Source organism: Salvia hispanica, chromosome 2 (genome assembly GCF_023119035.1).
Source record: "Salvia hispanica cultivar TCC Black 2014 chromosome 2, UniMelb_Shisp_WGS_1.0, whole genome shotgun sequence".
In the NCBI taxonomy this organism is placed as follows: Eukaryota; Viridiplantae; Streptophyta; class Magnoliopsida; order Lamiales; family Lamiaceae; genus Salvia; species Salvia hispanica.
This window is the reverse complement of record NC_062966.1, coordinates 35,740,387-35,751,701: the sequence shown is the minus strand read 5'-3', so window position 1 is coordinate 35,751,701 and position 11,315 is coordinate 35,740,387. Positions and strand designations below refer to the sequence as shown.

General features: G+C 36.5%; 3 protein-coding genes and 2 non-coding genes across 7 annotated transcripts; 3 read left to right on the top strand and 2 right to left on the bottom strand.

Annotated features, from left to right (window-relative positions):
* Positions 1 to 389: 389 nt before the first annotated feature.
* Positions 390 to 1,786, top strand: LOC125203431 (glutaredoxin-like). Its single transcript, XM_048101770.1, has 4 exons — positions 390 to 544; positions 982 to 1,070; positions 1,347 to 1,445; positions 1,532 to 1,786. Exons 1-4 carry the CDS (start codon positions 489 to 491, stop codon positions 1,633 to 1,635), a joined length of 348 nt encoding a protein of 115 aa, XP_047957727.1. The 5' UTR covers positions 390 to 488; the 3' UTR covers positions 1,636 to 1,786.
* A 7-nt stretch (positions 1,787 to 1,793) lies between these two features.
* On the bottom strand, positions 1,794 to 4,289 carry LOC125203430 (anthranilate phosphoribosyltransferase, chloroplastic-like). 2 transcript variants are annotated; one of them, XM_048101768.1, is made up of 10 exons: positions 4,080 to 4,288; positions 3,854 to 3,997; positions 3,374 to 3,535; positions 3,197 to 3,280; positions 2,861 to 3,049; positions 2,678 to 2,768; positions 2,535 to 2,594; positions 2,322 to 2,440; positions 2,016 to 2,150; positions 1,794 to 1,932 (listed from the first exon to the last, which is right to left on the bottom strand). In XM_048101768.1, the coding sequence occupies exons 1-10, from the start codon at positions 4,251 to 4,253 to the stop codon at positions 1,897 to 1,899; spliced, it is 1,194 nt and encodes a 397-aa protein (XP_047957725.1). In that variant the 5' UTR covers positions 4,254 to 4,288; the 3' UTR covers positions 1,794 to 1,896. The 2 variants fall into 2 exon arrangements, with proteins under 2 accessions (XP_047957725.1, XP_047957726.1); XM_048101769.1 differs by lacking the exon at positions 1,794 to 1,932 and having other exon boundaries at positions 2,077 to 2,218; positions 4,080 to 4,289.
* Positions 4,290 to 5,097: 808 nt separating this feature from the next.
* LOC125208715 lies at positions 5,098 to 5,215 on the top strand. Its single transcript, XR_007174197.1, has one exon. It is a non-coding gene; the product is annotated as a U5 spliceosomal RNA (small nuclear RNA).
* A 472-nt stretch (positions 5,216 to 5,687) lies between these two features.
* On the top strand, positions 5,688 to 5,804 carry LOC125208714. The gene has a single exon (XR_007174196.1). It is a non-coding gene; the product is annotated as a U5 spliceosomal RNA (small nuclear RNA).
* A 367-nt stretch (positions 5,805 to 6,171) lies between these two features.
* LOC125208124 lies at positions 6,172 to 9,716 on the bottom strand. Of its 2 annotated transcripts, none has more exons than XM_048107682.1 (9): positions 9,517 to 9,716; positions 8,470 to 8,802; positions 8,168 to 8,201; positions 7,791 to 8,015; positions 7,332 to 7,421; positions 7,140 to 7,205; positions 6,949 to 7,040; positions 6,820 to 6,867; positions 6,172 to 6,574 (listed from the first exon to the last, which is right to left on the bottom strand). In XM_048107682.1, the coding sequence occupies exons 1-9, from the start codon at positions 9,519 to 9,521 to the stop codon at positions 6,457 to 6,459; spliced, it is 1,011 nt and encodes a 336-aa protein (XP_047963639.1). In that variant the 5' UTR covers positions 9,522 to 9,716; the 3' UTR covers positions 6,172 to 6,456. The 2 variants fall into 2 exon arrangements, with proteins under 2 accessions (XP_047963639.1, XP_047963640.1); XM_048107683.1 differs by lacking the exon at positions 9,517 to 9,716 and having other exon boundaries at positions 8,470 to 8,647; positions 8,730 to 8,802.
* Positions 9,717 to 11,315: the final 1,599 nt, after the last annotated feature.

Sequence of the window (11,315 nt, the reverse complement as noted above, 5' to 3'; positions counted from 1 at the left end):
ACTATCATATTTTATTAAATTATTAGTATTTTTTTAAATTTACACGTTCATAATCACATCTGTAGAATAAAAGGCAACCATATTATCTTGCAACTAGAAATGAAGACATTGGAAACTCTAAATTTGTCATCTGATCATAATAATATTTTTGTTAGTGCAAAAAAAAAAAAAAAATCGAAGAAGAATGTAAATTCAAAATATTCATTGACTTTATTAAAACTCAATTATTTATTCGATAGTGGGTAAAAAAAGTATACGATGGCCATATTTGTTGACGTGTATTCACATGCAATAAAGAAAAGTGGACCTCGTTTTGTTTCTTTAATTATAAGAAACATAGAGATTTCAAATTTTTGGCCCAAATAATTTAATGCAATTTGCCATTACATTAAATAATTCTACCACTACATATATAACGTCGTCTAGCTCTACCGCGTCAGCTCATATTCCAGAATTCCATTTCAATTCGAGCTTCATCACAGACAAAAATGGCGCTTCCCAAAGCCAAAGAAATCGCTGATTCAGCCCCCGTCGTCATCTTCAGGTCCTCTCTCTCTTACGCTCGTTGTTATACTTATACACACACTATATGCATGTGAATGTGAATTGAGCGAGGTGTAATTGTATTCGATTATCTAGGAATTGAAATTGATGGAGAATTTTTAGGTTATTAGTGGCGTGATTGAAGATAAGAGATAGTGTTGTGTCTCTATCCATGATTGTCTGTGGATCTGTTTTTTAATTGAGACGAGTATTTTCTGTTGATTCGTGGCGTTCTTACTGCGCGTGTATATGCATATGAATTGAGTGAGGTGTAATTGTATTCGATTATCTCGGAATCGAAATTGATGGATAATTTAGGTTATTAATGTTGTGATTGAGGATTTGAGGGATAGTGTTTGGAGGGGTTTATATATTCATGATTATGAGAGAAGTTATGTTAATCTGTTTTTAATGAAACGAGCATTTTCTGTTGATCAGCAAAACATACTGTTCTTACTGCGCGACGGTGAAGAGATTGCTGAAGGAGCTCGGCGCCTCCTTCAAGGTCATTGAGCTGAATGTTGAAGGTTCGTCCGTTCTTCTTTCGCCTGATTACTTTGCTTTTTCGTGAAGATAATTTCTGATTATATTGGTAGCATAATTTGATAAGATCATTAAAATCATATTGGAAAAAAATACTCTTATCAGGCCTATTTTGCTGCTTCGAATTCTCTCCATTCATGTTCTTGTTTCCATTTTTAATGATTTGTCTATTTATTTGTCTCCAAGTCATGTTTATGTTGCACTTTTCATGGTTATCAATGAAAATACTGTATTACTGAGACCTGGTATGTTCAATGAAGATGATGGAAGTGAAATGCAATCCGCTCTGGCTCAATGGACTGGGCAGCGGACCGTGCCAAATGTGTTCATTGGTGGCAAGCACATAGGTGGATGCGATGGTATTCGACACTACCTTACCATTCTGTGTTTGTGAATTTGCATACTTGGTGTACTCTGTTTCACGCCATATTCGTGTATTTTGCAGCAACCATCGCACTGCATGGTGGTGGAAAGCTCGTCCCGTTGCTGACTGAAGTTGGTGCAGTTGCCAAAGCTGAAACCTCAGGAGGTGCTAAAGCTTCTATTTAGAGTATCAATCAACTTCAATTATGCTCAATACTTACAAATGTCATGATACTGTAGACCTCACAGTTTTATGTTATTAGTATGATACTAGTATTTATGATTATGTTGTACTCTGTTTGCCTAAAATATGAAATAAATCAAGATTTTTGATGCATATTACGTTGTTGAAATAAAAGCTCTTTTTTATAGTAGAAATTGTGAACTATGGTCACACCATACACATTCTTTGTTACACATGCTATACTGTTGTAAGACACTCTAACCTTACACTACAGCCATGGCTCTAGCTTCTTTCACCTTCTGTGAGAACCAGGCTATCCAAGATTAAAAACTAGAACACACGAAGTAATTACAATTACAGAACTATGTAATACCTAACTTACATTTGAGACACTAATCCAGCGGTCAAGAGTGTCTAGAGCTTTTCCCAGTTGGTGTGTTTCACGTGCTAGAGCTATCCCTTCCCCTAGGTCGCGGACATTCCCACCAACCAATAATGCAGCAGCTGCATTTAAGACCTGTAACAGTCTCTTCTTAGCAACTGGTTAACATAGTCAGGTAGGATCTTCTAGATCACATTGTTTTTCTGATAAACATGAGTATGTAGCCACGCGGTCAGGCACAAGATTCCCGCTAGTTAGGTGACTGAGTTGAGTGATTATGTCGAAGAAAGCATTTAAATAACTTACAAGTGCATCTGCAATGGCTCCTTTCTCACCAGCCAGCGTGCGCCTTAGTATCTCAGCATTATATTTTGGGCCCCCGCCTCGCAAATCTCCTAAGGTGCAGCGAGGAATGCCAAAGTCCACTGCGAGTTCAAGGTCAATTTTTTACTGAGAATACGCGGACTACAAGTGAGAGTTGCAATCAAGTGAAAAATTGTAGAGAGATGAAGTTCTTACAAGGGTCAAAACTAAATTTCTCTATCTTTTCGGCTGTAACATCATACACCACTCCTGGCCCTGCTAGAACTGAAATCGTTAACAAAAGAAAGCTAGCAGGCATGGCGAAGACGAGTCTAATGCTTTAAGTTTGAGAATTATACCTAGTGGACTCATTTCATCTAAACCCTCACAATGAACAACCAGAGCTCTTTTCATCCCATATAACTGTAGTGCTTTAGCCATCTTACTCACCTATCCAATTCGGTCCCGTGTTAGTTCACACGAGGCGTAACATCAAATGTAGCAGAAAATCACACTCCTTTTTCCAAACAAATATAGCTTACCATGTCTGCTCTGTACACCCCAACCACGGAGAAAGGAACACACGCTGGGTTTAACATCGGACCTAGGGTGTTAAAAACAGTCTTCACTCCCAGCTTTCTCCTCACCGGAGCAAATGTCTTCATCGCAGGATGATAGTTTGGAGACATCATGAATCCAATCCCGACTTCTTCCACACATCTTTTCACCCCCTAATTCGTAGAAACCATAGCTTCTCTTTAGTTTGTGCTCACTACTAGCCTATAACATTACATTGTCCTACCTAATCTATGGCAGCCTTTCAAACAACAATATTGGAGTGATCATAGCGTTGGCATCATAGCCTTGAGGGGACTAACCTTAGGGTCGTTGTCAATGGCGACTCCTAGTGCTTCCAAAACATCTGCACTTCCACAGGCCGAAGAGCTCGACCTATTCCCTTGCTGTGGAAAAAGAAACAGGGTAAACACATCTCAATCTCCTTAGCACGTTAGCATGTTTCGATATACTTGTGTTTTCATCAGTAGAAGTCACACCTTTGCAACCTTGGCACCAGAAGCAGCAGCAAGAATTGCTGCACCGGTTGAGATATTAACCGTGTTGGCTCCATCACCACCAGTCCCCACTATGTCCACTGCATTTCCCAACCCTTCTACCTTTTTGCAACATTTCATCATAGCCCTCGCCATACCCACAACCTTCATTTTCCAACATAGAAGATGGCAAATTGCCAAAAGAATTTCATGAATTAGAGTTAATATCTAGTTCGTCTCACAACTTTAAAAATCGGCCGTAGAAACCATGAATTTAAACATTTTTCTCAATTTTCTCAATTTGGGTGAAACTGGAAAACTCATCCACGCCGTTAGTTTGAAACACGTGTGCACCAAATCAACAACAAATAGAAAACTGGAATATTTCGTCATGGCAAAATTGAGAAAAATGTTAAAAATGCAGATTTTAGCTATTACTAATGGCGAGTGTGTATGTGTGTGTGGAGAGAGAGAGAGAGAGACTTCTTCAAAGGTGTCGCCTTTGGCTCTGAGGAGAACAAGAAAAGCACTAATCAAAGCATCATTGCCATTGTTGAGCAAGAAGTGAAGTGATGCCTCAGCTTCCTCTTCACTCAAATCCTCCTTATTCAGCAAACACTCCATCAACTTAAAACAACAAACACATCAAAGATCAAATTTATGTAATTCCAAGTCCAAAACTGAAGAGGTTGAAAAGGAGGAAAAAAACCTGTGTGGGACAAGTAATGGGGAGACGAATGAGGGGACGGTTAAGTTGAACCGTGGACGACGATCTCATCGACAAATCACGGCGTCTGAGGTGGTCGAGCCTCGGCATTTCACATCTCTTTGATTTGAGATGAAATGGAGAAGAGAAAAGTGGATTTTGAGGTAACACAGCCATTGCTACTACTGCATTGAGAGTGAGTGATATGGCTTAGTAAATGTGATATACTAGTATATCATAGTAGTAGTATGTAGTTGCTGAATTAAATGTGACAGTTGCATTAATTTGTTTGGTGAATCACCGCTGCTGAGTGTTGGGCTAATTATAGGACTATAAAATTTAGGTAACGATATTTATGTACAATGAATGTCAAAAACTGTGAAAGATGCCAGTTAGGTCAATACAGATGATGTACCATGTTTACTCTTTGAATTGTGTTAGATGACTTTTTCTATAGATAGGAATGGAAAAAAACTACTGAGTTCCTGTAACTTTTTCTATAGGTACGATTTTTTTTCCTCTTATTTTCTCATGATGAATTAAAAATTAGTAATTGAATGCAATTTATTGACTGCTCAATAAGTATCTCAATGATCATTGCTTGTTACTCCCTCCGTCCACGAAAATTCGTCCCGGTTTGACCGGGGCACGGGTTTTAAGAAATGTAATGGAAAGTGAGTTGAAAAAGTTAGTTGATTGTGGGTCCTACTTTTATATATTAGTTTTATAATAAAATGTGAGTATGAATGAGTTAGTGGAATATGGGGTCCACTACCAAAAATGGTAAAAGTGAAATGGGACAAATTTTGGGGGACGGACGGAAATGGAAAACTGGGACAATTTTTCGTGGACGGAGGGAGTATGAATTATGGCGACGTATTTATATTTTGCTCCTCTTTTTTATGGGCCTTGTGAATGGTGAATAGGAAAATGGTTAAATATCCCACATCGTTAGATAGACACAAAGGAACAACCTAGTGCTGCTACAAAACAAGGGGCAAACTGTTATTCCACCTCAAGCAGCCGCGCGTTGAGCACATAGCGAACTATTCTTTCGCCTTTTACTAAAGAATACCGTGTGCTCGTCGCTTTTGAAGCGGCATACGCCTCTTTTTGGAGGGTGTTTTCTCTAGAAGGAAACCCCAGCAATACTGAGATCTAAATTTTGTTATAACCAAGTTATTGGGACAATATGTGTCTGCCTGCAGCTGTCACACTACTTCGGTTCATTTCAATTGCTCAAAGCCAATGTTTCATGTTGTGGGTCCAAGAAAACATTTAACGGTCTCCGACATAGAAAATTTCCTAATTCTCAAATTTCACTATGAGCCCGTATCGGTTCTTAGAGGTACTTGGATTTGCCGTTGGCCATGGGTGGGCAACGGCGCCATAACGGTGCTTGATGATGTGGGCTGTGACTGTGAAGTAGTCTTTCAACACTTTTAGGACAGAAGCAGAGTTATACCAGTCTGTATATAGACAGAATGGGTAGTGATTTAGTGTGGTGCAATACCTGCAATGTGCCTGAATGTCCCACATCGGTGGGGAGACACTTAAGAATAAGAAAGTGCTACCATAAATCATGGGCTGAATAGTTTGTGTAACTCACGCAGCCGTGCGTTGAGCACATAGCGAACTATTCTTTCGCCTTTTACTAAAGAATACCGTGTGCTCGTCGCTATTTAAGCGGCATACGCCTCTTTTTGGAGGGTGCTTTCTCTAGCAGGAAGCTCCCAACAATACTTAGTTTTGAATTTTGTTTACTCAATGTCTTTATTCTGTTAACCATTCGCTATATTAGAATTAGAATAAATTAAAAGGCGAGGATGTTGTATATGGGAATTATTTGTATACAATAATTAGAATTAATATACTTATCATTTTTGAGATGGTTCACAATTAAATGAGCAATTTCTTTTAGGCAAAAAATGAACTCTTAATGCTTCACAAGACACAACTTTCTTAAATTTTGCGCCCTATAGAAAATTTCAGAGGGAGTATATTTTTCATGAAACGATCCTGGATACAATAACAATGCAGATAAAACATATACGTGAAATTAAAATGCTATGGACATACATGTGTGAAAATGAAATTATAAAAAACCAATAAAACCCTTTCGATTCAAATAATCACTAGTTCCTTGATTCACTCTGTTTGTATGAATTGAGGTAAAACAATCACAAAATTTATAGCATTGGAGAGCAGTTCCTTAAACCCTCCACACTTGGTCGAAACCACACACCTACTATGATGTTATACGCAGCAGTGGAAACATCATCTCTCAATCTTGATGAATCCAGGGCCAATCTTTGATGAATTGTAAGATTTGCTTTTTCCACATTGCAAGAAGACACGTTGGGTCAATCTTACTAAAATTTTATGAGCTGTACTGATATGAGTGTGGGAACCATCTGGATAGTAGCCAATGTTTCACTTTCACAAACATGAGGAAGATGGCATAGCAGGGAACATGCATCAATGCTACCACCAGGTACCTGCATATTATAAACATTGGACGAGAAGACGAAGAGAAGAAGCTGCTCAGTTACACACATTATCAAGAATATAAAGGCGAAATATACGGGGGTGTTGATAATTTGTTTAACTTTCATTTCTCTTCGTGTAGTTCATATATCTCCTATAACTATCACCATTTCTGTAGTTATAAGGATTGAGTTTGTGCTAACTCATACAATATTCATGTGAATTCCATTAGAATCCAAATTTTCATCGAACTCACCACATTGGGGCGAGGTCGGCTGATAGGTCAAGAAAAGGATATGGCCACCTGCCACAGAAAAACAATCGCTGTCAACATCGTTGGTAAGATTTGTTTCAGTGCAAATAAAACTATAGGAACTCTAATTACCAAATTGAGACGCAGGCATGAACAATCCACTGGAATATGACATAAATACCCGTCAACAAAATGAAGTAAGAAATCCGGAACCATGGGAATTCCTGAGATCAAACTTTCAAGATTATGCTAAATTTAGATCATACTAAAACATGATCTATTTTTATAACAAACATATAGGATATCCATATCCAGCAGCTCACCAGACTACACATAGCTGTATCTCCAAGGAGCAAGACAGCATTAACTGAGTGTGTCACAACTGTTAACTAGCCCAAAAGAAGCAGAAATAGTTGTTAGATTGAAGATGTGATACTGAAAAATGGAAAAAATAAGTAGACATGCGTGAAGCAAACATTAAGGTTGAAATACCAAACACATAAATTTGCACTTACAAAACCCATCTCATAATCTTTCAGCGCCATGAACGGGAATATCACACCCCAGTAAACAATATCGGTGAGAGTTACTGCTCCTGCTGTCATCTGCTCAAGCAAAAACATGCTTACCCTTATAAAGTGAGATCTCAAAATGATTGAAGCTGTAAAGTTCTTGACCACTGTAAGTACAATTTATTTTCCAGAACGATGGAAATATATGTTTAAGAAAACCTTTTATATGCAAACCACTTCCATAAATTGTCTTTTGACATCAAATCAGGAATTTCAGTTTCAAATTAAATTATGAAGTCATGCAAGACCATGAGTAATAACATTTTATAAAAAACTGAAACAGAGAAATAAGAAGATTCCTGAAATAAAAAAACAAATGAATAAATTCCTTTATTGCTGGACTACTTCACTCAAGAACAAAATTAAGCAGCTGTCTCCTTGATTTGGAAAAAAACAATGCACCTGGAATAAAACTTGATACAGATCATCCCACACGTCAGAAGTTATCAGAGTATGGAGTTTTCCATGGTCGTCCAACTTCTCCGGCAACCTCATCCCATTTCCATTCACTCCATGTGCTAAGGGCACATGTAAAGCTTGCTCCGTATCCTCAGTTAAATAACACTTACTGTTGCTATCTATTTTGGGACTGTAAAAACATCCGCGTATAGAAAGCAATGATCCAAGCTGCAAAATAACTAGACAATATAAGACACGAGGAGACAATCAATGGCTAACAAAGGAACAGTGATTTAGAAGGTAGGGTGAATTTAGAAGTATTATTGTTGCAGACTAATTTCATATGCACTTTATCTCAGAAGAGAAATCATAAAACGTACCCCAAAATAAATGGTGACTAAAGTAAAAGTCCACCTGTAAAAAAACAGGTCATAGGAGTAAGAAAGGAGGAGTATGTAAAGACAATCAGAAACACTTTCAGGAGTCAGTAGAAAGCATCCAAATAGATCTTCAAATAGAACTATTATCGATCATTTACTCCCTAGAAAATACATCTATGCATGAACAAAACGAGTTTCCTATGAATTTTCAGGCATCCCTACAAATGACTCGGCTTCTTGATGTATTAATTGGTAGAGGTGAAGTGCTTATGAACACAAGGACCAAAGGTAGAATGACTCACTGAGTATAGTAGTAAAAAAGTTCAGCTCCATGTAAAGCAAGATCAAAAGACACAGCTATTAAAAGCAGACCAAAAGCAATTATCCGAAAGCACAACAGGAAAACAGGATGAATTTCTTTTAGACAAGGTTTCCATGATTTTTCAGAGCGAATGTGTGAGCTCTCTTGCTGGTTCCCCCCTGCATCAGATTCAGAATTTCCTGAATGTTCATGCTTCCATATAATGAATGCTGCGATAACCATAGGTGCCAAGACCCATACTGCACATAGAAACACTCTCCAATTCAACCAATAACTCAAGGTAGTAGGATCATCATTGACGAGCAGCTTCATCCTGTTGACATCACTAAATGTGTTAGCATGAAAACAAAACCAATATAGGCTTTCCAAATAACAGCTTAAGCAAAAAAGCTATTTTACAAAGTAAGTTGTTAACCACACCTCAATTTATAATTGCACCCTAAACACATAACAAAACAGGCAGAGCGCATACTAAAATGACTGTAATGATGCCCTGTTCTTATCATAAGCGACCCATAAAGCCACTACCCGAGTCACACCACAACATCACATGATCATCCAGATGAAATTACCCTCAAAGCATTCATTCAGTTATAAGATAGTACCAAACAATTATTGCAACGAAGTTATTGTGAGTGAAATAAAACAATTTCACATCTTTCTTCCTAATTGATTTGATTGCCATCTCTAGTGCATATTGATCAACAGCTATTCAACATCTGTGATTAATACTTTTAACTGCAAAACTGTATTAGAGTAGCTAAATAGCAAGAAACAAAGCATCAGCAAGCTCTATTGAACACACACACACCAAATCAAAAACAAAAATGCGAATACAAATGAGAATCTGCGCTCACACAAACTCATTCGTGCAACACTATATGTATCAACAACGTATATTCACACAATAGAACAAAACACTCAAACAACAATCGATGCATATTCACAAGCATCTGGTAGGCATGAACTGGATCATATACTTTCACAATCAAGTAAGCAGCTAAGCTGCAGAGCATGAACAACTTACTGCATTGAAGCAAAGATTCACGAAACAAAAACGAATTGAATTAGGATTAGATCAATAAGGTCATGAAAAAAATACAAAAAATGGATTTGGCAATGGAAAATGGGATTTGAGTAGAATCGGAGATAGATAAGAATGGAGGAAGAGAAGTTAAATTTGAGTTCAGCCCTTTTTGAGTAATAAAATATGGTGATTGGGAAATTGTATTGGAACACCTCTTGATTTTAATTGAATGGACCATGTATTTCTAATTTTATTTGTTGGGATAGATTACTTGGAAATCGGAATACACAGTATTTATTTATTTACAACTTTTTATGTTATTTCATCATTTTGATTGGTTGCGAATTTCAAAAATTAGTTAGGAGTATGTACTAATAATAAAAATTGAGAAAATGAATTAAAAATATAATTGAATGTGAATCGTAAATTTATATTATAATAAAATTGAGTAAATGAAATATAGTACTAATATACAAATAGGTAATATATGCAAGTGTAAATTATAGTGGAGTACATGAAATGAGAAAGAATTAGAAGAATATGAGATGCAAACGGTGAGTAATAATATTACTTGAAATGATATGTGAATGATGATATTATGTATGCTAGTACGAGAAAAATATGACTCATGAATCATGATTAGTATAATAAAATTAAAGTTTGGTGCATGCAATTATTTTATGTTTTAAATTTTCCTTTATCGACACGTAGTACGTCACATTCATCAATGAATAAAGTAAAGTAAAAAATATTTAAATAATTTAGTTGAATTTAGGGCGGCTTGTATATCTTTGACCAATGACATTAAGCACCCATAAATTTCCCTATATTAATAATAATAATACATAGTACTCAATTACTCGTTTTAATGGTGTAGTTACGCGAAACATTAAGGACTAGATTAGTATGACTTAATTAATTTTAATTTGATTTTGAATTAGTTAAATTATATGGAGAACAAAAATAAGTTTATTGGCCTTGGACCGCTTTAGCAGTTAATCCATATATTTTCTATTGTAGAGAAATGAAATAATATACTGTAGAAAATAGGTTATACAAACATTTCAGGAGACTGTAATACACGTGGATACTGATAATGATGAATTTAACTGTTGTGCTTAACTACTTAATATGCATTATTGTTATGGATTTAGATATGTATTTACATTCGTTGAATATCATTAGATGATAATATGAATTACTCAGATGAGACATCCTATCAAAAAAACACAGTAATAAAAATGTGCATGTTTTGAGCAAGTCTTGTGCATATTATTGTCTTATCAATAATCTATTCATTTGTGTTATGTGCATATTTATATATATTCATAATCTCTTCATCAACATCAGATGCCATGAACTCGAGTATAATTCATAAAAGATAATTTACCTCATCTTCTCCTGTATTCAATAGGCCTTTGATGATATCAAACTTTTTATCAACAACTCTTTTCCTTTTGTTTTGATTTTTCCCACCATTAACACCTCCTTTGTGATGAACTCCTTCATCATCTTCTCCTTCAACAAAACTCCTTCCCTGCAAATTATACTCATTGAAATGCTGGCTTGTCTGGAAATGATAAGGGTCAAATTGGAAGATTCGAGAGGTCGGAGAGTAAGAATTCTGAGCAAAAGGAGTGGAGAATTCTTTGTTGAATCAGAGGAAGGAGCTTTAAACGGGAAACAAATCGAGTTCAAAGATCCCTCGAATGGGAAATAATCGAGAGTGTTGTTAGTGAAGAATCTGCTCGAAGAAGAAAAGCAGCGGTGCTATGTGCATATTTATAAATGCACTTATT

Bases quoted from the DNA above. Each gene is read 5' to 3' on its own strand.
- LOC125203430 (XM_048101768.1), bottom strand. From the start codon at position 4,253: ATGGCTGTGTTACCTCAAAATCCACTTTTCTCTTCTCCATTTCATCTC. The intron at 3,536-3,853 runs GTCTCTCTCTCT...TGGAAAATGAAG, and splicing joins AAGGCGACACCTTTGAAGAA to GTTGTGGGTATGGCGAGGGC. The intron at 2,595-2,677 runs GTATAATTCTCA...CAGTTCTAGCAG, and splicing joins AGATGAAATGAGTCCACTAG to GGCCAGGAGTGGTGTATGAT.
- LOC125203431 (XM_048101770.1), top strand. From the start codon at position 489: ATGGCGCTTCCCAAAGCCAAAGAAATCGCTGATTCAGCCCCCGTCGTC. The intron at 545-981 runs GTCCTCTCTCTC...TCTGTTGATCAG, and splicing joins GCCCCCGTCGTCATCTTCAG to CAAAACATACTGTTCTTACT. The intron at 1,446-1,531 runs GTATTCGACACT...TGTATTTTGCAG, and splicing joins GCACATAGGTGGATGCGATG to CAACCATCGCACTGCATGGT.
- LOC125208124 (XM_048107682.1), bottom strand. The intron at 8,202-8,469 runs GTGAGTCATTCT...GTTTTTTTACAG, and splicing joins CTTTTTTACTACTATACTCA to GTGGACTTTTACTTTAGTCA. The intron at 7,422-7,790 runs GTGCATTGTTTT...TTGCTTGAGCAG, and splicing joins TGTATCAAGTTTTATTCCAG to ATGACAGCAGGAGCAGTAAC.